The sequence below is a fragment of the Eptesicus fuscus genome, chromosome 8 (genome assembly GCF_027574615.1).
Source record: "Eptesicus fuscus isolate TK198812 chromosome 8, DD_ASM_mEF_20220401, whole genome shotgun sequence".
Lineage (NCBI taxonomy): Eukaryota > Metazoa > Chordata > Mammalia > Chiroptera > Vespertilionidae > Eptesicus > Eptesicus fuscus.
This window is the reverse complement of record NC_072480.1, coordinates 8,285,864-8,311,152: the sequence shown is the minus strand read 5'-3', so window position 1 is coordinate 8,311,152 and position 25,289 is coordinate 8,285,864. Positions and strand designations below refer to the sequence as shown.

The 25,289-nt window shown below is 46.3% G+C and overlaps 1 protein-coding gene across 3 annotated transcripts in view; it reads left to right on the top strand.

The window, feature by feature from the left end:
- The window catches only part of MIPEP (mitochondrial intermediate peptidase), a 226,584-nt gene that overhangs the window by 109,869 nt on the left and 91,426 nt on the right, over nt 1-25,289 (top strand). For all 3 annotated transcript variants that reach the window (XM_008159476.3, XM_028136327.2, XM_054719749.1), the window contains exon 15: nt 24,455-24,529. In XM_008159476.3, the coding sequence (XP_008157698.2) occupies nt 24,455-24,529 (75 nt within the window). The remainder of the gene's footprint in view (nt 1-24,454; nt 24,530-25,289) is intronic.

Genomic DNA, 25,289 nt, shown 5'->3' with positions numbered 1-25,289 from the left:
AACCCTGCTTTACAATAAGGGCTTGACTATTGAATCATTAGGACCAGACACCAAGATTTCCTTTCTTTGAATAGTGGAGGGAATACTTATCTTGTCTTTAAGTTGCCCGGAAATTAAAATGAGATAATGACTTAGAAAAGTATAAAAGTATAAAAGCACCATATAAAGACAACTCTTTAAAATGAAAAACACTATTTTTATTCTCCCCGTCCTTCCTTTACAGCTTTTATTTAAACTTTGAAATTTATAAAAATTTCACTCCAATTTTCATTTCTTTACATTCAACATTATTTTGTATTGGTTTCAGGTTTTATATTAGTTACAGAATAGTGGTTAGACAATCATATACTTTACAAAGTGTTCCCCGATATTTCTAGTACCCACCTGGCATCATACCATCATTACAACACTACTGACTATATTCCCTATTTAAGTGACAATGGGTTTACAGGTTCCTTTCAGTCTTTCTTTTGTGTTGCTTATCCTTCCTTTTCTTTCTCAATTCTTCCCTCATTTTCTTTATATAGTATCTCAATTGGCCATCAAAGCTCAGTGAAGGCACTGGGACACGCTTCATCCATTTTATAGACCAGGAAACTGAGGCCAATTCCAGTTGGCTGTGGAACTGGACTCAGCACACAGGAAGCCCTCAGAGCCATGCTCTTTGCGCTTCCTAAGGGGCAGCCGCCCGGCAAACAGAACAAACCTTCTAGTCAGGCTTCTGAGCCTCTTTCTCAAGCACCTCTTCATTGTGGATGCTCCACATTCTTTCCTCTCCCCGTCCCCTGCCCCCCCATTCTTTACTGCCCCCGCTTCTCCGGAGCAGGTGGAAGGCTTTGCACTCACTGCCTAGGCATGCTCTGCCATGGGGCAGGGCACCGCGGGCTTGCTTTTGGGTCAAGGCAGGAGCAGGAGTCACTGCCTCTGAAGTGTGAAGGCCGCCTGAGCGAGGCCCATTAGCACTGGGAGCTTCTCTGAATCACATCAGTCAGTCCAGTACCCTACAGTGCAGCACCCCTTCACTGAGGTGGCACCACCCCTCAACTCCCGCCTCAGGGGTGAGGGTCCTTGCCCATATGCCTGGGAGTCCTTCCATGCCCCTTGATCCCTGGCTGGGCCCACCCACGTGTTGGGGCCACTGCAGAACCTCTGTCTCTCTGCAGATGAGGCAGGTCCCTGCCCTCGGTCTCCAAGAAGCTATGAATCTGTGGCCAGAGGCCAGGTCTGGGTCTCAGCAACCCCATGCCTGCAATGTTCCCAGGGACCCCCGGGAGCAGCTAGGCGGGTCTGGCCTCGCCTCCCCAAGGAGGTGATGCTCCCAGGGACCCCCGGGAGCGACTAGGCGGTCCAGCCTCGCCTCCCCGGGGCAGCGATGCTCCCAAAGCCCCATGGGAGCGGCTAGGCAGTCCAGCCTCGCCTCCCCGGGGCAGCGATGCTCCCAAAGCCCCATGGGAGCGGCTAGGCAGTCCGGCCTCACCTCCCCAGGGCAGCGATGCTCCCAGGGACCCCCGGGAGTGTCTAGGCGGTCACGATGAACCCGCCCCCTTCCTGTGCCGTCTGTCACTGCCCACCCCACTGCCTCCCTGGCCATGGACTGGTACCTTGTGGGTGGTGTCTGGCACTGCCCACAGGGCCTCCTCCACTCCCTATGGACCCGTACCCCTGGAAGCAGGCCATGGTGCTGCCTGCCCTGCCTTCATATGCAAATTAACCACCATCTTTGGTGGGTTAATTTTCATACTCACTCACTCTGATTGGCTGTGGGCATAGCGAAGGTACGGTCAATTTACATATTTGTCTATTAGGTAAGATAATAATCTTTTTTTCCTTTATTGTGTCATCAGTTTTTGGAAATGTTCTGTTTGTGTTTAAGTACTTTGTATATTTTCTAATTGTTTGGTCTGAGTTTTCATATAAGTCTAAGTCAGTGTTTTAATTGTATTATTTATATTCTTGATATACAGTCAATTTTTTTGACCTAGCAATAATTGAAAGGTGAAAATCTTCCTCCAAAATGGTGGATATATATCTTTTTTTCTTGTTCTGTTTTAATTATTAAGACTTTATTTATTTAGCACAGTTTTAGGTTCATAGAAAAGTGAAGAGAAGGTACAGAGATTTCCCATATAACTCCTACCCCCACCTAGGTATACCCTCCCCCATTATCAACATCCCCCACCAGAATGGTACATTTGTTAAAATTCATGAACCTACCTAACATGTCATTATCATCCACAGGCCAATATTTATACTACAGTTCACTCTTGGCATTGTACATGCTATGAGTTTGGACAAATGTACAATGACATATATCTATCATTATGATTACACTAGAGGCCCGATGCATGAAATACATGCACTTGGGGGAGTCCCTCATCCTGACCTGCGCCCCTCGCTCCTTACCACCCTCCTGCAGCGGAGGTGGGAGAGATTCCCGCCACCACCGCTGCGCTCGCCAGCCATGAGCACAGCTTCTGGCTGAGCTGTGCTCCACCCTGTGGGAGTGCACTGACCACCAGGGGGCAGCTCCTGCGTTGAGCATCTAACCCCTGGTTGTCAGCGCGTGTAATAGTGACTGGTTGTTCCACCGGTTATTCCGCTGTTTGGTCGATTTTTGCATGTTAGGATTTTATTATATAGGATATCAAGTACAGTTGACCCTTGAATAACACTGGTTTGAACCACATGGGTCCATTTACGTATGTGCATTTTTAAACAAATATGTACAGCACTATAAATGTACTTTCTCTTCCTTATGATTTTAATAACATTTTCTTTTCTCTAGCTTACTTTAATATAAGAATATATTACATAATACATACAACATACAAAATATGTGTTAATTGACTTTATATTTATTGGTCAGGCTTCCAGTCAACAGTAAGCTATTAGTAGTTAAGTTTTGGAGGAGTCAAAAATTATACTTGACCTTTTGACTGTGTGGGGGTCGGTGACCCTAACCCCATGATGTTCAAGGCCCAACTGTATTTTTACTACTTTATAAATCATTCTATCCATTTTACTCTCTATATTTTGAAAATATTTATTATATGCATAAACATATAGAGTAGTTAGTTGTATCTTCTTGATGAACATGTGTTATCCTCTTAACCTTCATAATATTTTGTCCCAAAGTCCGTTTTTTTAAATAATTTGGCAAACTTAACTACATTGCTAATCACCAAATATAGTCACTGTGTTTTTCATGCTGCCTACATTTTTTGTATTTGTGTCCATTAGTCACCACACTAAAATGTTGATTGCTCTAGTTATCTTTCTCATAAAATATTTATTAAATAATAAATAATAGAAATGAGCATTTCTCATTTATTTTAGTTTAGTTTTATCTAGTAATGTATGAAATCGGTATATAGTTATCCACACTTTATAGAAACTGAGATAAGTTAAGTAATATGCCAAAGGCTACACAGAAGTAACTCAAGGGTTATCTATTAGTTTCTATTAGTGATGTATTAGGAGATCTATTAATTTCACATCAGAATTTCCTTTAAGGTCTGTCAGACTTGCTAAAATCAATATTATAACATTGTGGGTGTTTTCCTTTTTCAGTTTTTGGTAGTTAAAATATTTTTAATATGGTAGGAAATGGCTATACTTCTTATACAGTATGTTTCACAAAGTAACAACCCATTTCCATTGTTTTATTTTTAGAAAAGTTCTAGTGCTTTGAGTTTAGAACTCTTCTGTGCTGAGTCATTATAAGATTTAGTTGCCTTTGTATGTGAAAGTCAGCCAAGGGATAAAATTGCTTAAGATCTATTTCCAAGGAGACACTTGTATTAAGTCTTCTCCTATCATTCTCTTCCAGGAGATATGAATAAGGATTGCAGGTAAAAATTTAGTTCAACTAGAACTAGATGCGTTTGGGCAGGTTTAAGCTGTTTTGAAACTTCTCTTATTTTCAGTTATAATGCTTCTTAAGTCTAGACACAATCTTTTAACTAGAAGGCAGAGACACAGGTCTGACCTTGGCCCCATCATCACACTTAGGTGACCTCAGATCAATCACAGAACTTGTCTGAGACTTCTCTGCTATTTTATATAAAACTAGAGGCCCAGTGCATGAATTCATGCACCAGTGCGGTCCCTAGGCTTGGCCTGTGCGATGGGGTCGAAACTGACTCTCCAACATCCCCTGAGGGGTCCCAGATTGCGAGAGGGCGCAGGCCAGGCCAAGGGACCCCACTGGTGCACAATTGGGGCCAGGGAGGGATGCGGGAGGTTGGCCACGCCGTGGGAGGCCTCCAGGGCGTGTCCGGCCCATCTTGCTCAGTCCCGATCAGCTGGACCCCAGCAGCAAGCTAACCTACAGGTCGGAGTGTCTGCCCCCTGGTAGTTAGTGCACATCATAGCGAGCGGTTGAGTGGCTTTAGCATATCCTTAGCATATTAACGCTTTGATTGGTTGAATGGACGACCGGACAACTCGACACTTAGCATATTAGGCTTTTATTATATAGGATTAAAATTTTAGAAATTAAAAATTAATACCTTTATACTTACCTCAAAAATTTTAGTCAAATTGTAAACATGGTATTATTGGAAATTTTTAAAGAAAATAAGTTGGAAGTTAAACCTCTTTCACACATTAAAATGTTCAATGTTGAACCCTGCAAAACTCAAAATACTTCTGCTTTGTTGAGCCATTGGTGAGTTTGTGATAGTATATAGGCATTTATAAAGGTTCTTTCTTCTCACATTATCTTAGTTTGTTAGAAAATAACACTAAAAATCAAGTAAGTGAAAAATAATGTTATTTCCTATGGATTTAGATTTGAGATTTTATCTCTTTGGGCCTAGACAATGTTTTTATTATATTGATTACATACCATCTATATTACTGGGTACTAGCAAAACAGACATATTGAGACATGGTGGATCCAGTTGTTTTCCCATTACAGACATGTGCAGAGGTTTAGTGCTTGGGGTTGTTTGTGATTAAGCTGCAAAATTGAAGCTGCTGACTTGCAGTCTGGACAGCTTTAGGCTTGGCTTTCTGCCACTGAAGCCTTTATTTGTTTTGGATGACCATGTCTCAGTCAGTTTGTAGCATTAGATCCAATATGTTCCCAAGGTGTATCAATGCTGGGAGTTCTTGCTTCAGGAAGGGTTGAATTATTACCATAACAAGGACTTGTACCAGAGACTATCTTAACTTTTAATATTAATGCAGCTGCTGCCATAGATTGTCTAAATGGCCATAAATAAAGCAAGATATTTTATCACAGTGACTTGGCCCTGTAAGAATTTGGTGCCAAAAATTTTAACAAAAGTTTAGTTAAATTAGACTGGTAAGATTGTGGAGTGATAGAAAATGTCTGGCAAATTTATGAGGTTACATGCTGATACGTTAAGCTCAGGGGAAAACATTCAGAGAATTTAAGTCATGCCAGGTTTGCTAAATTATTTGCACTTTTGGTGATACTTCTAAAATCTTCGAGAAATATTGTGCTTTCTTAATATAATAGAAAAGCTATTATTTTAATACTAGAGGCCCAGTGCCACTTATCCTGGCCCCGCTGCGCCTGCCTCCGCTGCCTGGTAGCACTGCTGCAGAGACAGGAGAGGCCCCAGCGCTTGCCAGCTATGAGCCTGGCTTCTGGCTGAGCAGCACTCCCACTGTGGGAGCACACTGACCACCAGGGGGCAGTTCCTGTGTTGAGCATCTGCCCCCTGGTGGTCAGTGCACGTCATAGCGACCGGTCATTCTGCCATTAGGTTGATTTGTATATTAGCCTTTTATTATATAGGATTTTTGTTCTTGTGTATAGTCAGCAAACAGTGCAGCTTGTGTTTACCCCAAGAAAGCAGTAAACAACCTCCTTTCTTTGGTGAGGAAGTATACATAAGCTCTGGACAACCAGCAGTGTTTGACTCATAGGAAACCCTTGAGAAAGTAAGTTGTGACTAAGGCATTGATGTGATCTGTTGTCCAAGCCAAAACACTTTTAAGAAAAAAAAGGGTTGCTGTTATTGTTGTTGTTATTTTTTAATCCTCACCCAAGGATATTTTTTCCATTGATTTTATTGGGGGGGATGGGAGAGTGGAGCAGAGGGGGAGAGACAGAGAGAGAGAAACATGGATGTGAGAGAAACACATCCATTGTTGCTTCCCACATGCCCCCAACCAGGGCCAGGGAGTAAGCCTGCAACTGAGGTATGTGCACTTGACCAGAATCAAACCCAAGACCATCCAGTGTGCAGGCTGACACTCTAACCATGAGCCGCACCGGCCAGGACTATAGCACTATTCTTAATCCTCATTTTACAATTTTGAAAACATGATATTGTAAGACTTGCCTGCTGTCACAAGGCAAATGAATACCAATAGCAAATGCAAACTGCCTAACTTCAGACATACCACAGGGTCTGGTTAGGGCTCCAGAAATTTAAATGTAAACCATCAAATGTATCAGTGGATATAACATGATTGAGTAACTAAATACTAGAAATAGGAACTGCTACTCAACCCATAGCAGAACCTTGGAGGTGGTGCCGTCTAGCCTACTACTATGCACTAAGACTCAAGTCAGATCTTTGTAGTTTACAGAGAACTTGGCATTTATTATTAAAAGGCTATACTGGCATAGTCATACAAAGCCAGATATTAATTGCGCAGAAATAGACACAAGTGTATTTGTTTTTAAATAAAGAACAAAGTAATTGTGGGAAAGCCATATTTAATTATTAAAGTAAAGTAGGTCAGATTAGGTCACTGTAGTTAATTTTTGGCATATTATGTTCCAATTGTAGAAACAAGTTCTACCATTTTCCTATTTGGTGAGGGGTGATGGGGTTAGGGGAGAGACAGGGAAGGACCCCAAAATGTCTTTATACACTGTGTAGCTAGGGTGAACCTTTAAAATAGAAAATACTACCACTATCCTATGTAATAAAAGGGTAATATGCAAATTGACCCTAATGGCGGAACGACAGGGAACAACCATTTGCTATGACATACACTGACCACCAGGAGGCAGATGCTCAAAACAGGAGCTTCCCCCGGTGGTCAGTGTGCTCCCACAGGGGGAGCTCCGCTCAGCCACAAGCTGGGCTGACGGCTGCAAGCACAGCAGAGGTGTCAAGAGCCTCTCCCGCCTCCTCGGCAGTGCTAAGGATGTCCGACTGTGGCTTAAGCCTGGGCGGTCCTAAGCCAGCAGGTGGACATCCCCTAAGGGGTCCTGGGCTGTGAGAGGGCACAGGCTGGGCTGAGGGACCCCCCCGAATGCACAAATTTTCATGCACAGGGACTCTAGTAATAATACAAGAGGCACAATTTATTATTAGGTAATGGACTTTCAGATACTTGTTATCCTCTAAATTCCTCCATTGCTTTATCTGTACCTCTTTTGTGGTATTTGGGGCATTTTCCCCTGGATTATTAATTTCAACATACTCCATTTCCTCCTTCCTGGTAGAAAGATCAAGAAGGATTCATTAGCTCTGGCCAATGTGGCTCAGTTGGTTGGAGCATCATCCCTTATATCAAAAGGTCAAGGATTCAGTTCCCAGTTAGGACACATGCCAGGATGCAGGGTTCAATCCCTGGTCTGGGTGTGTACAATCCATGTTTCTCTCTCTCCCTCTCCCTTTCTCTTTCTCTAAAATCAATAAAAGCATATCCTCTAGTGAGGATTAAAATAAAAAGAAAGAGGATTTATTGTTGCATAGTAGGATGCCATGCACACAATGGGATTCTTGACAAAGATGAACCAAATGGGTCTCTCTGACAAACCTGACCTGCTTTTATTGATCTGTCTTCTCACATAGGCAGTGCCTCTGCTCAGTACACAGGAGTCAGCCAGCATCAAATCAGGACTACTGCAGACTACAAAGCCCAGCCGGCAGGATTCTGTAGAAACAAAAATACTGCAGACATCCTATCTAATAATAGGGTAACATGTAAATTACCATCACTCCGCTACGCCCACGATTGGGCGGCAGGAGGCTGGGGGACGGGACTCGGGGTGGCCTATCCGGCCATTGAGAGGCACGGATCCGCTGCCACTGAGGGGGGCTACTCTGCTGTTGAGAGGCGCAGGGGGGCGGGACTCCCGCCCCCTGCGCCTCTCAACGGCCAGATCCGCGGCCGCTGAGGGGGCCTGCCGCGGACACCCAGCTGCGCCTCTCAACGGCAGGGTAGCCAGGTGTCCACGGCAGCCCCCCTCAGCAGCCGCGGATCTGGCCTTTGAGAGGCGCAGGGTAGCCCCCCTCAGCAGCCGCGGACCATCAAAAGTGGGGGAGCAGGGTGCCTGTCTGGTGCACCAGCGGACAGGCACCCAGCTCCACCGCGAAAAGCGAAAGCGTGTAGGGGACCCTACACGTGCATGATTCAATCAAGCACTGGGCCTCTAGTTTTTATAAGAGGAAGTCAGGCAAGAGTGCAAAGGATCTGAAGTACTCATGGCAATTTGAATGAGGCACAGTCTTGTTTCCCTTTCTGGCTAGAGCTAAATTTATGGCTCAACTGTGTCTATTGAATGAAACACATGTGTTTTATGTGCTTAACCTCAATTCTGACTTCATTTTGTATTTCCGCCTTCATTTCCCCATCCCTAACATCCTCATCTATTAATTTTGGACCAATTACATATTAAATACATTAAATACAACTTTTTAATATGAATACTGATGGAAATTTTTATTACCACTCCTAAACCCTTTTTGGGAGAAACTTGTAGTAATAAAACTAAATATTCAAAGGGTTACTTTTTCCATCAATTGGTAGTATGCAGTATTGAATTTTGAGGGGTACATAATGTAGTTACACAACTACAACATGCATCACAATCTTCACCATGTGAAGCAGGTGTCAGAATTGTAATTCTTTTGAGGGAAGGAGATGGTGTTTTGTCTTTCTTTCCATAGTACCTAGAATGGTACCTTATACTAAGAATTTATTGAATATAATTGATAAATAATTGGTTGTTGCTTTTAGCACATATTGAGATAATGCATTTGTATATTTATTTAATTTCCTTTGGAAGTATATGAATGAATTATGTGCATATCACACCCTCATTCACTATTTGTTGATTACTTGCTATTATCCTATATAATAAAAGGGTAATGTACAAATTGACCATCACTCCAACACACAAGATGGCCGCTCCCATGTGAACACAAGATGGCCACCACAAGATGGCCAGCAGGGGAGGGCAGTTGGGGGCAATGAGGCCTGCAGGGGAGGGCAGTTGTAGATAATCAGGACTGCAGGGGAGGGCAGTTAGGGGTAACCAGACCTGCAGAGGAGGGCAGTTGGGGGTGACCAGGCCAGCAGGGGAGGGCAGTTGCAGAGGGACCAGGCCTGTAGGGGAGGGCAGTTGGGGGTGACCAGGCCAGCAGGGGAGAGCAGTTAGGGGCGACCAGGCCAGCAGGGGAGGGCAGTTAGAGGTGACCGGGCTGGCAGGGGTGGGCAGTTAGGAGCAACCAGGCCTTCAAGTGAGGGCAGTTGTGGGGGACCATGACTGCAGGGGAGGGCAGTTGTGGGGGACAAGGCCTGCAGGGGAGGGCAGTTAGGGGCAACCAGGCCTGCAGGGGAGGACAGTTAGGGGCAACAGGCTGGCAGGGGAGGGCAGTTAGGGGTGACCAGGCTGGCAGGGGAGGGTAGTTAGGGGCAATCAAGCCAGCAGGGGAGCAGTTAGGCGTCGATCAGGCTGTCAGGGGAGTGGTTAGGGGGTGATCAGGCTGGCAGGCAGAAGCAGTTAGGGGCAATCAGGCAGGCAGGCAGGCAGGTGAGCGATTGGGAGCCAGCAGTCCTGGATTGTGAGAGGGATGTCCAACTGCCCGTTTAGGCCCGATCCCAGTGGGCAGTCAGGCATCCCTCAAGGGGTCCCAGATTGGAGACGGTGCAGGCTGGGCTGAGGGACAACCCCCCCCCCCCCATGCACAAATTGCATGCACCGGGCCTCTAGTTTAAATATAAGATGCAGAAAAACTCACAAATGAACTTAAAATGAGTAACGATAGCCTATGTAAACAGCATTATAATTAGTACAGTTTGACCCGCCTAAAGGAGATGTTGCTATAATTCTCTGTCATTTTATTCCTTAAGCCTATAGGAACTGAGAGAATGAAAAATTGCTTTTTCTTCCCCAGTGGGTAACTTTAAGAAAGTAAAAAAAAGTCTCATAGAATATAAGTTTCGTGAGAACTGGAAATTTTTATCTGTTTTGTTCACTGATTGTGCCTGTCACATAACTGGTGGTCAGTAGATATTTGTTGATTGAACTGTCTTTTGGCTAAAACCCACAAACTGATACTCATAGATGTCTGCTTGACAGTATTGAAATAAACTGTCTTATTATACATGCTGATGCCCTTTAGGTTTCTCCATAATAATATTTAATGATTCCTGGCTTAATGGAGTAGTTCACTCTTTATAAAGCTTTTCTGCCTTTTTTTTTCCTTTGGAAGCTAAAAGCCAAATGGTATTACTGATGAAAGTCTGAAATTTTGGGATGTGGAAAGCTGGAAAGAATGCTGCACCCAAGCTAACTACAGGAGAAAGATAAAATCCTAACTTTACTTGAGCTCATAAAAGAATGGAGGTCACAAGGCTGACTGCCATACAAAGGGGTAAGAAGGAATCAGATAACATTTTAATAAATTGTTGGAGGCCAAGTGGGTTGGCCTATCTGGAATATCTGAGGGCCCTGATATAAGGGGTGTTTGCATTCATCCATAGGCTCTGTTCTATGTGTCTTCACGGGGTGCTCAGAAGAAATAATAGAACAGGTTGGGAGTCCACAAAGAGTCTTTCTCAGTGCTACAGGCCTACAGGCTGCTGCTATAGGAACAGCACAAAACCCTGTCTTCCTGCTCAAAGATAAAGGAATCAAACAGACTCAGACTTTAAAATAACTAATAGATATAGTAATTTTAAAGTAATTATCAGGCAGGGATTTAAATAACTGGTAAAAGATATGGAAAAAATGAACAACATGTATGAAACGGGGAGGAGAGATGGAAACTGAGAAACACTGAAGTGGAAATGCAAGAAATAAAGCTACAATCTATATATATAAAAGTATAAGTGACCAACCGGCCGGCTGGTACATATGACGCGCACTGGCAATCTATATATATATAAAACGCTAATATGCTAAGTGTCCATCTGACTGGTAGCTATGACACACACTGGCCACCAGGGGTCAGACACTCAATGCAGGAGCTGCCAAGCTCCAGTGACTTGGCAGCGGCAGTTCTCGGATAATGCACCCCGAAACCAGAGAGGAGGGAGCCTGATTCCTCGCAGGGCCACGTGATTCCACCTTCGGCCCTGGGTTATGTTGTTGCTGGGGTACTGTCGGCCCCAAATCTGGTTTACTGCAGACTTGTATTTGCATGCCACACCCTATACTATAGCAACTTCGCAGAGTGACCCCGTGGGGGATGTTAGAGAGCCAATTTCGGTCCAATCCCCGCAAGCCAAGCCAAGGGACCCCACCTGCTGGAGGGACCCCACTCACTCTGCAGACGCCCTTCGAGCCACGGCACCACCCCAGGTGTGGCCAGCTGGGGAGGGACAATCTCGCCCAGTCCTGCCCCACCAGCCACCTTCTAATTAATTTCCTTTCAATGTGCACAAATCTGTGCCTCGGGTCACTAGTTTAAAAATAAATGTTAACTCGCGCATGCGTGATACATATAAATCTCTTGCCAATCTAGACAGAGTAGGAATATTTCTAACTGAACCCATTTTCGAATAAGTTTAATCAATTTATTAGTCATTTTTTAATGGTTTTTATTTTATTATATATATCTATATATCTCTCTATATATATATTTATTTCAGAGAGGAAGGGAGAGGAAGAGAGAGATAGAAACATCAATGATGAGAGGGAATCATTGATTGGCTGCCTCGGGCACGTTGGACTGAGCCCGCAACCCAGGCATGTGCCCTTGACTGGAATCGAACCTGGGACCTTTGGGTCACCCAGGCTGATGCTCTATCAACTGAGCCATACCAGCTAGGGCTCAGTCATTGTTTTTATCAATGTTGTTTTTATATCATGTTTTTGTTGTTTTTATATGTTTTTGTTGTTTTTATATCATGTCTGTTGTTGTTACATCATGCTGTTATTTCTTCTAATTAATTTCCTTTTAATATGCACCAGGCCACTAGTATCTACATTATAAAAACTCAGTGGCCCTAATGCCATAATGAACAAAAACCGGTCACGAGGAGTCTGCATGTGTGGCGAGGTGCACACAGGTGGGTGGGCACTTGACTCTGGGTCCCGCTGCACTGTGGGGCTTGACTCTGGGTCCCGCTGCACGGTGGGGCTTTACTCTGGGTCCCACTACACGGTGGGGCTTGACTCTGGGTCCTGTTGCACGACGAGGCTTGACTCTGGGTCCTGCTGCACAACGGGGCTTGACTCTGGGTTCCGCGGTGCGGCGGGGCTTGACTCTGGGTCTCGTGGCTCAGCAAGACTCAGGAAAGTCCCGCGGCAGGGTTTGGGGTCCTGGGTGTCATGCGATTTCCTGAGGGTCTGGGTCTCACGTGATTTCGAGCACTGGGTCACTAGTAATATATAAAGAAGAATTCCTTTGAGGGGCTCATGAGTACACTTGACATAGCTGAGGAAACAAGTTCACAGCTCTTCCCTGCAGATGAAGAACTGACTCATTGTTTGATAACCAATCCTATATAATAAAAGCATAATATCCAAATCGACTGAACTGCGGAACGACTGGTCGGTGGGGGCGGGGCCGGCGAGCAGGTGGTGCCAGGCCAGCTAAGGCTCATGCCAGTGGGCAGAGGGAGGGGATGGCAATGGGGTAGGGGGGGGCGGTGGCAAGCAGTGGCAGGGCAATGGGGGCTGGTGCCATCCCCTGATCACCCACCCGGTTGCCTCTCGCAAAGGGAGGCCACGGGCAGCAGCGGGGCAATTCAGGGCAGGGCTGGCCACTCACTCTCCCCAGATAAGCTCCCCAGGATCGCCTCCCGCAGAGGGACGCCACCAGCGGCAGAGGTGCAAGGGGGGCAGGGCCGGCCACTTGCTGCCTATGCTGTCCCCTGATCAGCCCGCCAGTCACCACCCTATGGGGAGCGGGCCTAAGCTGTCAGTTGGACATCCCTGGAGGGCTCCCGGGCTGTGAGAGGGCGCAGGCCGGGCTGACGGACCCCCTGGGTGCACAAATTTTCATGCACCAGACCTCTAGTTCTACATGAAGTGAGAGAAGAATATTTTCAATACACAGTTAATGACCAAATTTGGTAGCAGATATTGAAATATGGCAGACAGACTACTAACACTAGCTGATTTAATTGTTCTTCTAAAAACCTTAAAATAATTACCTTGTTGGAGAAAGTATCCTTAGAAAGCCTAGTTAATTTGAAAAAGCACATGTGTTTCGTTGAGCATACCTGGCTATTTAAAAATGAAAAGAGATATAAATAGTAAACCTTGAAAGTACATTTTCTTATTAAGAATTTGATTGTTAGGTGCTACAGAGGGAGAACTGATTAGTTATAATTCCTGTCTCCTAAATATCTATAACCCTAAAACACTATATTTAAAGAATCCTATCTAATAAAAGAGTAATATGCAAATTAACCATCACTCTGCTATACCCACAAACCACATCCACCAGCCAATCAGGAGTGAATATGCAAATTAACCCAACCAAGATGGCTACAGCCACAGAGAGCAGGAAGGAGGCTTGGGTTTCCCCAGCAATGGAGGAAGCCAAGCTTTCTGCCTGCCCTTGCTGGCCTAGGCCTCCACTCAAGGCTACAAAGTTTCAATGATAAAAGGTACATAAATCCAAACAGAAATGGCGGCAGCCAAGGAGCTGGAAAGAGCAGGAGGCTTGGGTTTCCCCGACGATGGAGGAAGCCAAGCTTTCCACACACCCTGGCCGGCCCAGGCCTTCGCTTAAGGCTACAAAGTTTCAATTATAGAAGGTAAATAATTTCCAACAGAAATGGCTGAGGCCACGGAGCGAGCATAAGGCTTGGCTCCGCTCCAGGCTACAAAGTTTCAATTGTAGAAGATAAATAAACCCCAGATACCAGGGCCTCCACTTGGGTTGCCGGGGGGCGTGGCCGGCCTGCAAACCACCACAGGCCCCTCGCCCAGGCAGTCCCGTGCACCAAGGGAACCCCCACCTTGATCCAAGACATCCTTCAGGGCAAACCAGCCGTCCCCCACCCATGCACCCGGCCTCTATCCTATCTAATGAAAGAGTAATATGCAGATTGACCATCACTCCAACACACAATATGGCTGCCCCCATGTGGTCAAAGATCCTGCCCCCATGTGGACACAAGATGGCCACCACAAGATGGCCAGCAGGAGAGGGCAGTTGGGAGGGACCAGGCCTGCAAGGGAGGGCAGTTGGGGGCGATCAAACCTGCAGGGGAGGGCTGTTGGGAGGGACCCAGGCCTGCAGGGGAGAGCAGTTGGGGGTGACCAGGCCTACAGGGGAGGGCAGTTAGGGACAAACAGGCTGGCAGGGGAGCAGTTAGGCATCAATCAGGCTGGCAGGGGAGTGGTTAGGGGGTGATCAGGCTGGCAGGCAGAAGCGGTTAGGGGCAATCAGGCAGGCAGGCAGGCAAGCAGTTGGGAGCCAGCAGTCCTGGATTGTGAGAGGGATGTCCGACTGACTGTTTAGACCCAAGCCCGGTGGGATCGGGCCTAAACGGGCAGTCGGACATCCCTCAAGGGGCCCCAGATTGGAGAAGGTGCAGGCTGGGCTGAGGGACACCAACCCCCCATGCACGAATTTCGTGCACCGGGCCTCTAGTACGTAGATAAAATAATAAAATGTAAATTAAGTTTGTCAAAGTCAATGATTATGGTATTACATTAGACAAATGTAATAGTAAATAACTATCATTTATTCAGTATCTACTCTGTATTAAACCTGACATAATATGTTTTTAAAATACATTATCTTGTTCAATTCTCATCTAATTAAGTGAAAAGATGATATTGACATTTTGCAAATGAGGGACATGTGTCTAAGAGAAGTTCAGTAAATTGCCACATTATGCCACTCTGCTGGTAAGTGGCATAGTTAGGATTCTAACTTTTGTCTGACAGCAAAACCTCTTTCATCTACACTCCAGTGAAACATAATAATGGAAGTTTCAGATTCAGGCAGGTGTTGTTTTAAGACAGATCATGCTCTCAGTTCTCCTCTAATAGGTCTAAGAATGGTTCCTGGAAAGAATAGTATTTCTGTATTTGTGGGATTATGAGAAGCAGCTGATTCGGTGGGCAGAAGTTAAGGATGCTGAAAATAGCTGAAGGGCCCAAAGAGCTCTCCAGTGGTACCATTTCTTGTGCAATTGATCCTTACCATAATTAGTGAAAGTGACATTCATTCTTGATTTATAACATTTTAAATATGCTAGTCGGATTCTTTTTAATCTTTAAAAATATGATGGGGGACAAAAGTATAGTTGTGAGTATGTGAAACAGTTTATTTTTGTATTTTTATTTGTTAATTATTGTATTATTTTCCATAAAAACAACTGTCACCTATTTTTGTCCATCCTGTATGGCAGTGTCTGGATCCTAAGGAGAACTGGGAATTCTATGTCATGTTGGGATAGGCTAGTGATCAGTGGAAGGGAATATTTTCTCCTGTGGAAGTTACAAAGATTGAAGTAGAAACTGGTAAAACATGCAGTTGAATATATGGTAAAAGAGTTTTATTTCTAATGCCATGGTCTTTGGTAAAGTTTCATTTTAATATAATTAAAAGTAATTATAAGGGTTCAGGTGTTTTAAATGCATCTTTATTTATAGTTGCTCATACCTGTCAGCTTGAATGTATTTATTTGCTGTTTCTTCAATATATCAGATGTAAGAAAGAGTCTTGACTTTAGGAGACAATAATATGAACCTTTTGTGCTACCCTGTAGATATAACTACTTTTGGGATGACAGCAAAATCTGAATTATTTTAATATTTGTTATCATGACTCTGGTTGGTAAAGTAACATTTACAGAAGAAAATCTTGACTAGGAAACATTTTTCTAATTTGAGGTTTAAGATTTAATTTCTAAATATTGTTTATTTTTTTAAATGTACATACACTGAGTGGCCAGATTATTATGATCTCTGAACGCATAATAATCTGGCCACTCAGTGTATATATCCTATGTAATAAAAGGCTAATATGCAAATTGTCCCCTCGACCAGGAGTTCGACCAGCAGGCAGGCCAGCCAACCGCCCATGTCCCCTCCCCCTGGCCAGGCTGGCCGGACCCCACCCATGCACGAATTCATGCACCAGGCCTCTAAAATGTATACATTGAGTGGCCAGATTATTATGCGTTCAGAGATCATAATAATCTGGCCACTCAGTGTATAATTTAAGAGGAAAATCAGTTTGTATGGTTATTTAAGTTTTTCTTTTATTTTTGTTGTTGTTCTTTTAATTTAAAAAGAGGTACTTCCTAACTCAATTCTAAGAGTTGAAATGCATTTATTAAGTCCAGTTAACTAAACCAAACTTGATTAAAAAAGGAAAACAAATATCTATTTTCCCATTTACAGCAAACATAAACTAAATGTATTATTTAACTTGTCATTTGATGGGTTAATGATTCTTTCTTTTAAACTATTTGACAAGGGCCCTGGCTGGCTCTCATGTGGTTGGAGCATCATCCCAAACACCAAAAGGTTGTTGGTTCGATTCCTGGTCAGAGCACGTACCTAGGTTTTGGGTTCAATCCCTGGTCGCATACAGGAGGCAACCTTTCCATGTTTCTCTCTCTCTCTTGAAAGCAATAAAAACATATCCTCAGGTGAGGGTTAAATAAATAAATAAACAAACAAACTATTCTACTAGGATTGTACTTGCCCTCTACTTATGTTTCCTTGTGGTGTTGGTATACATACTTTGTTCAGTATACTATAGGAGGCTTTGAATACATAATTTGGGGAGGTTTTTTGGTACTTTTTATTTGAAATAAATATAGGTTCTCAGGAAGTAGCAGAAACATAATACAGAGTTCCCATGTAACCTTAGCCAGCAACGGTACTCATTTCCCCCAGCATTCACATCCTTTATAATAAAAGGCTAATATGCAAATAGACCACATGGTGGAACAACCAAACAACCGGTCGCTATCACGTATGCTGACCACCAGGGGGCTTGCATGGAACATGGCGGGCGTCAGCCACGGCAGGATGGTGGAGCAGGTGAGCGGGGCGCCAGACCAAGGCGGGGCGCCGGTCACTGTCATCAGGGCGAGCCTCTGATGGTTACTGAAAATTCTTTGCTCCTGCGTGCCATGGTCCCACCTGGTGCTCGCACCTGCTGCTGGCACCAGCCCTGCTCACACCCGCAGCCAGTGCCCGGCGCCAGTCCCAATCGCTCAGCGCCATCAGCGGGTGCAAGCAGCAGCTGCCAGCCCTGACTGCCCCTGAGGGCTTTTCTACTTCCCCCTGCTCCTGAGGGGCGATCAGGGAGCTGGTCCCACTCGCACCTGCTGCTGGTGCTGTCAGTGTGTGGGAGCGGGGACGACGGGAACAGGGCTGCCAAGCAGACAGCGGTCTGGGGCCGCAGCAGGAGTGGCCAGGCGGGGGCATGGAGGATGAGCCGAGACCCGTCTCTGTTCCTACCGCAGCCTCGAGGATTACAGTCCTTTCAAAGTGCATGAATTCGTGCACTGGGCCCCTAGTTTTAAATAACTGCAGTACCACATTTCTTTTTCAATACATAATTTTTTATGAACTGTTTTCAGTTTTCATTGTTTTCATAAGCTCTTTTTCTTTTATTATAAACCTGACAAGGAAAGAATTGAGCCCTATTAAATTTGTCCCTTTAACGTTGGTCTTTCCTATATGGGTTTGAATCTCTGAGATGTCCTCTGAATACACAGGCTACTTCCTAATGGAAAGGGGTATGTTGAGCTTGGCTCTTAGATCCGATACTTAGCATTTCCACATCATTATCTTCAGAGTAGAAATAATGAACCTTTCAAAGATGCCCGACCACCACTGTGGGGCCCTTTGGCTGCTTATTTATCTTCCTCCACTTCCGCAGGGCACCTTGCCATTGGCTTTCAGATTGTCTCCTCCCTCTTCTGAGGAATTTACTCCTCATCCATCTTCCACTCCCTCACCTTTGTCATCTGTGCGGCAGGGAGGCAGCTCAGTTCTGCCTGACCCCAGGCCAGATGAGAATCATCAGCTCTCCCATGGGATGGTGATTCTCCACTTCTCAATGGATCACTCTCTGTGGGCCCTTTCAGCAACTTTCTCTAACCTCCCTAACCCTCTGAATTCAACTCCCTCACAACAAAGTCCTCTTGACCTCCCTGAGAGCTTATACCCAGCGGGAATGCCCAGCCCTGAACCTCCTCTCCCCTGCATCTGCTAAGTTTCTCTTCCTGCCTTCTCAGGAATCCTATGCTCTTATTGTCTCATGTCTACATCTCTAATTTTTGTCTCCTCTATGGATCCTTACCATCAGCATTTCTTAAGCCTGCTCAAGTATTTCCCAACCTTAAAAACTTCTCCCTTCCCCTTCTTCCCACTGCAGCTACTGCCCTCACTCTCTGCACTGTCCCTCACCCTTCTGGAAACTGGAGCCTCCAACTGGTTTGTCCTAATCCACTCCTTCATTCTTCCTATTTAATGTCTACACTGCAGCTAAAGGAATCTTTTTAAAACACAAATCTGACAATGTGACCTCTTTGCTTAAAACTCCCCAGTGGCTTACCACAGAGATAGAGTCTGAGGGTAAAACCAATGTCCCTGCTTGGTTGGACCTCCCGGCTTCAGGCCCTGGCTCCTGCCTGCTTCTTCCAGCCTGACTGGAATCCTGCTTTCCTGCCCATGGCATTCTTTTACCTCCTGTCATTGGCCCTCTTGTTTGCATATGCTGTTTCTTCTATGAGGATTACTTCCTTCTCCCTGCTGCCCATCCTTTCCTTGTCAAGTAAACACCTGTTCATTTTGCAAATCTCACTTCTGCATTATTTCCTCTTGTTAAGCTTTTCTAAATTATGGCATTCATACTGACCTATGCTGCTTTCTCTTCTTGGCACCCATTACACTTGTAACTTTTTAAAACTGTACTCACGTGGCTAATGTAAACCTGTAAAGCTGGGGCGGGAGGGAAGGGGCAGGCACCCCGTCGCCTGTTCCCTGTGCCTAATACACTGTGCGGCCACAATAGTTTTCATTGTTGGAGAAATGAGACAAAATGCTGTCTTTCCGCATATATGTTTTCATGAAAATGAAGCTATTAAAGGTATGTGAAGCTACTACTTTATAGAATACTGCTTACAAAAAGTTAAAGTATAACATGAATCCTGTCAACTTAAGGTATAATATAAAGGAAGATTTAAAGAAATTTGAACATTTTGGGGGGTTTTTTGTGTTTTTTTAAAAATATATATTTTATTGATTTTTTACAGAGAGGAAGGGAGAGAGATAGAGAGTTAGAAACATCGATGAGAGAGGAACATCGATCAGCTGCCTCCTGCACGCCCCCACTGGGGATGTGCCCACAACCAAGGTATGTGCCCTTGACCGGAATCTAACCTGGGACCTTTCAGTCTACAGGCTGACGCTCTATCCACTGAGCCAAACCGGTTTTGGAAAAACCTGAACATTTTGATACAAGATGTTGGTATACTGTATATAACTTAACAAAATCTTTCTTTACTTTTTAAAATCCTGTTTGAGGAAATTTTGTTTTTTCCAAGTTGGTGTCCCAATGTCAAAAAGCCCCAGTCCTTTTACCTGTATTAGAACTTACAGGATGCAACTTCCTTCAATCCATATCTTAACTCTTTAAATTGCCTTTTCTGCCTACTTTGCTTTTCTTACAAACAAGAAGAGGCCTGAGTCTTCTTCATTTACTACTTAATCTTTTATTTAAGAAGACATTTTTTAATGATCATTCTGGTTCATTCTTACCTTCTTTATTGTCTGCTGTGTGCCAGCCACTGTTTCTGGGGCAGAGAGAGAGACGGATAGCTTAGTTCCCCTTATAGCTCACATTATCACTCATTGTTGCCTTATTTATATCATTTGAGAGCTGAGTAACCTGCCATAGGTCTTTTATATAACGGATTTCTCTTTAGAGGACCTTTTAGCTTAAATTAGATTATAAGTAGAATTCCATAAAGTAGTAGCTTTCTTCAATATCAATATTAATGATTTTAAATTATATTTAAGATGGCCTAAAGTACTCCTTTAACTCCATTACTAGTTTATTTCTCAGAGATGTGATGTTATGGGATCAGGCCTGATTAGTCTTGGAGAGGAAGCATGCATCATACAGGGACATTACACGGAATTCATGAGCTCTGCAGTTCTTTTAGGTGGGAAAATAAAAGAATATGCAATTCAGTATCATGGGTATTTGTTAGCATATCAGTTCAGCTCCATTAGAGTTTATTGGCACTAGGAATTAGAATTTATTTGTTGACATTTTAATCTTTGATTTCTTTTTTTTTTTTTTTTCCATAGACTATAACAACTTTATTAGAGGGCAATTTACTTACAGGGATGTAGGGTCAGAGTGGACAGATGACCAGCAGTTCTGTGAAAATTACTTTCTGCTAACAGACCCCTGTTACAGTGCTTTTCAAATAGTATAACTCAGATACTAATGATTGACAAGACCAAGTATGCAGGAGCCATACCTCCTGGTGGTCATGTGATGGATGATTGTTTATAATCGATACTATTACCAGTTTGATATTTAGCTCGGTTGTCATGCCATTCCAACTATTATTAACAAAAATATTTATGGCTACCTATTTTAAGGGACACAATCAACTAGAAGGCTTTTTCGGGGGGTATGCTTTGCTAAAGACATTAAGGTTGATCAAAAGCCACAGCATGGAAACTCCAGGGACCAAAGATGGAGTTGGTTTTGTTCTCATCTCCATCTATACAGGACCCATCTGGGGCTGGGGCTGCCACAAGATTCCAAGGCAGTGCAGGAGGGACGGGGCGGTGGGGGAGGCAGAGGAGCATCAGAGGGCAGAGCCAACGGGCCTCGGGGCTGAGAATCAGCGCGCACCATTCCCCAGCCTCAACCCCGCATCGCTACAGGCCTCGGTTTCCCTTCTACACACGGGCACATCCTTTTAATACCCAGAGAGACCCAAGTCTTGAAGGGTGGGTTAGTCCATGAGATGGAAAAATACTACTAATCTAAAAAAAAAACCAACTCTTCCTAAGCCCTAATTATATTGAGTCTCTGTTCCAAATGCCTTGCATGTTTCCTTTTTTTTTTTTTTTTTTTTTTTTAATTTCTTTATTGATTAAGGTGTCACATATTTGTCCTCATCTCCCCATTCCCATCCCACCCCTCTCCCCACGCATGCCCCAATCCCCTGTTGAACTTAACCGTTGGATAGGCTTATATACATGCATACAGGTCCTTTGGTTGAACTCTCCCCCTCCCCCCACCCTCCCCCTACTCTCTTCTATCCTCCCTCTGAGGCCCGATAGTCCGATCGATGCCTCCTTGCTTCTGGTTCTGTTCTTGTTCCTCAGTCTATGTTGTTCATCATTTCCTCTAGATGAACGAGATCATATGTCACTAGATATATACTAATAAGAACTGAATGTGAGACGAGCAATAATATTTATGCTGACAGGCAAATGAATCAATCTGTAGCGAGCTTCCCCCTGGACCAACAGTTCTTTTGAGACCCAATTTCGATGTCCAGTAGTTCCTTATGTGTACATGTCAGCACTGACCCCTCAGCTCTGGATGGTGGACAAATGGTGGTAACGGAGGTCCAACTCCCTCTGGTTTGGTCTCGGCCGAACCCAGGGGCACGGCGTCACCCGGACTAAGGGGCACGTGGCCTCACCCATACCCAAGGGGCGCGTGGTCTCACCCGGGCCTGGGACCCAGCCTCACCCGGATGGATCCAGGGGCGCACGGCCTCACCTGGACCCAGGATCTGGCTTCACCCGTACCCAGGGACGCTTGGCCTCTCCCAGACCCAGGGGCACGTGGCCTCACCCGGGCTTAGTTGCACAAGGCCTCACCTGGATCCAGGGACACATGGTCTCTCCCGGACCCAGGGACGCTTGGCCTCTCCCAGACACAGGGCCACTTGGGCTCACCCGGGCCTAGGTGCACGAGGCCTCATCCGGATCCAGGGACACATGGTCTCACCCGGACCCAGGGACGCTTGGCCTCTCCCAGACCCAGGGGCACGTGGCCTCACCCGGGCCTAGGTTCACGAGGCCTCACCCGGATCCAGGGACGCATGGTCTCACCCGGACCCAGGGACGCTTGGCCTCTCCCAGACCCAGGGCCACTTGGGCTCACCCGGGCCTAGGTGCATGAGGCCTCACCCGGATCCTGGGACACATGGTCTCACCCGGACCCAGGGATGCTTGGCCTCTCCCAGACCCAGGGCCACTTGGGCTCACCCGGGCCTAGGTGCACGAGGCCTCACCCGGATCCAGGGACGCATGGTCTCACCCGGACCCAGGGACGCTTGGCCTCTCCCCGATCCAGGGCCTCTTGGACTCACCCGGGCCTAGGTGCACGAGGCCTCACCTGGATCCAGGGACACACGGTCTCACCCAGACCCAGGAACGTTTGGCCACTCCCAGACCCAGGGCCACTTGGGCTCACCCGGGCCTAGGTGCACGAGGCCTCACCCGGATCCAGGGACACATGGTCTCACCCGGACCCAGGGACGCTTAGCCTCTCCCAGACCCAGGGGCACGTGGCCTCACCCGGGCCTAGGTGCACGAGGCCTCATCCGGATCCAGGGACACATGGTCTCACCCGGACCCAGGGACGCTTGGCCTCTCCCAGACCCAGGGCCACTTGGGCTCACCCGGGCCTAGGTGCACGAGGCCTCACCCGGATCCTGGGACACATGGTCTCACCCGGACCCAGGGATGCTTGGCCTCTCCCAGACCCAGGGCCACTTGGGCTCACCCGGGCCTAGGTGCACAAGGCCTCACCCGGATCCAGGGACGCATGGTCTTACCCGGACCCAGGGACGCTTGGCCTCTCCCCGACCCAGGGCCACTTGGGCTCACCCGGGCCTAGGTGCAAGAGGCCTCACCCGGATCCAGGGACACACGGTCTCACCCAGACCCAGGAACGTTTGGCCACTCCCAGACCCAGGGCCACTTGGGCTCACCCGGGCCTAGGTGCACGAGGCCTCACCCAGATCCAGGGACACATGGTCTCACCCGGACCCAGGGACGCTTAGCCTCTCCCCGACCCAGGGGCACGTGGCCTCACCCGGGCCTAGGTGCACGAGGCCTCATCCGGATCCAGGGACACATGGTCTCACCCGGACCCAGGGACGCTTGGCCTCTCCCAGACCCAGGGCCACTTGGGCTCACCCGGGCCTAGGTGCACGAGGCCTCACCCGGATCCTGGGACACATGGTCTCACCCGGACCCAGGGATGCTTGGCCTCTCCCAGACCCAGGGCCACTTGGGCTCACCCGGGCCTAGGTGCACGAGGCCTCACCCAGATCCAGGGACACATGGTCTCACCCGGACCCAGGGACACTTAGCCTCTCCCCGACCCAGGGGCACGTGGCCTCACCCGGGCCTAGGTGCACGAGGCCTCATCCGGATCCAGGGACACATGGTCTCACCCGGACCCAGGGACGCTTGGCCTCTCCCAGACCCAGGGCCACTTGGGCTCACCCGGGCCTAGGTGCACGAGGCCTCACCCGGATCCTGGGACGCATGGTCTCACCCGGACCCAGGGATGCTTGGCCTCTCCCAGACCCAGGGCCACTTGGGCTCACCCGGGCCTAGGTGCACGAGGCCTCACCCGGATCCTGGGACACATGGTCTCACCTGGACCCAGGGACGCTTGGCCTCTCCCCGACCCAGGGCCACTTGGGCTCACCCGGGCCTAGGTGCACGAGGCCTCATCTGGATCCAGGGACGCATGGTCTCGCCCGGACCCAGGGACGCTTGGCCTCTCCCAGACCAAGGGGTACGTGGCCTCTCCCGGGCCTAGGTGCACAAGGCCTCACCCGGATCCAGGGATACATGGTATCACCTGGACCCAGGGACGCTTGACCTCTCCCAGACCCAGGGCCACTTGGGCTCACCCGGGCCTAGGTGCACGCGGCCTCACCCGGATCCAGGGACACATGGTCTCGCCTGGACCCAGGGGTGTGTGGGCTCTCCCAGACCCAGGGGCGCTTAGCCTCGCCCGGGCACGGGATCCAGCGTCATCCGGGTCCAGGGGCACTTGGCCTCACCCGGACCCGGAGTCCGGCCTCACCTGGACCCAGGGGCATGTGGCCTCACCTTAATCTTTGATTTCTATAACCATTTATTCTATTCACTTATAAGTCACCTGAATGGGCTTTCATTCATTGTTATAAAGGAGCAGAAAAAGTATTAACTTCTAAACTTTACCACCTCATAAGTAACAAAGTGTAATTCATTATTAAGCAATTTGCTCACATATATATTCTTTTGTTTTTCAAGTCAATGCCCAAAAATATGGTGTCTCGTCTTTGTGAATCTAAAAAGGTTTGTGCTGCAGCTGATATGCAACTTCAGGTATGTCTGTACTTTTGTTCATGTCTTAACTCTTTAAATTGTTCTCAAGTTTTCCAGAGTAATTATTCAAAATAAATATATAACTTTTAAATTCTTTTTAATGCTACACATTTATTATAATAATTATGCTTCTAAAACATCTTTTATCTGAGTTCAAAGAACTTAACCAAATTGACTAATTCAATCCTCACTGTCCTAATGAAGTAGATGTTAAATGTGGTTATTTTCTATATTCAGTCAGGTAAATCAAAACTTGGAAAAGTTACATGATTTCTTCTAAATCATACATTTTAGCAACAAATTTATATATTGTTATTCACTTTGCTTTAAAAAAATGTGTTTTTAGATGTGAAGTCTAATGAAGAGTAATGACTTTATTTCAATAACATTCAAAGCCTATTTTCCAGGTTTCCAGATAAAGACTAGAAAGACTTTATGAATCATCTTTTATATGAAAAAGATTAGAGGCACGAATTTCATGCACCAGGGGGAGGGGGGGTGGAGTCCCTCAGCCTGTTCTGTACTCTTGGGGGATGTCAGACGCCACATGCAACAGAGACTATACTTTTTATACAGGTGAAAGGCATCTTGCTGTTGTATGGGCAGCTACATTTTTTTGCCCTGATTATAAAAAGTAGTACATAACATGATCCTTCTGAGGCAGTAGTACCATTTTCCCCGTCTTATGGGTGGAAAAACTGAAGCAGAGAGAAGTTAAGTAATTGACTTTGTCACACAGTTATAAGTGTCAGAATCAGGG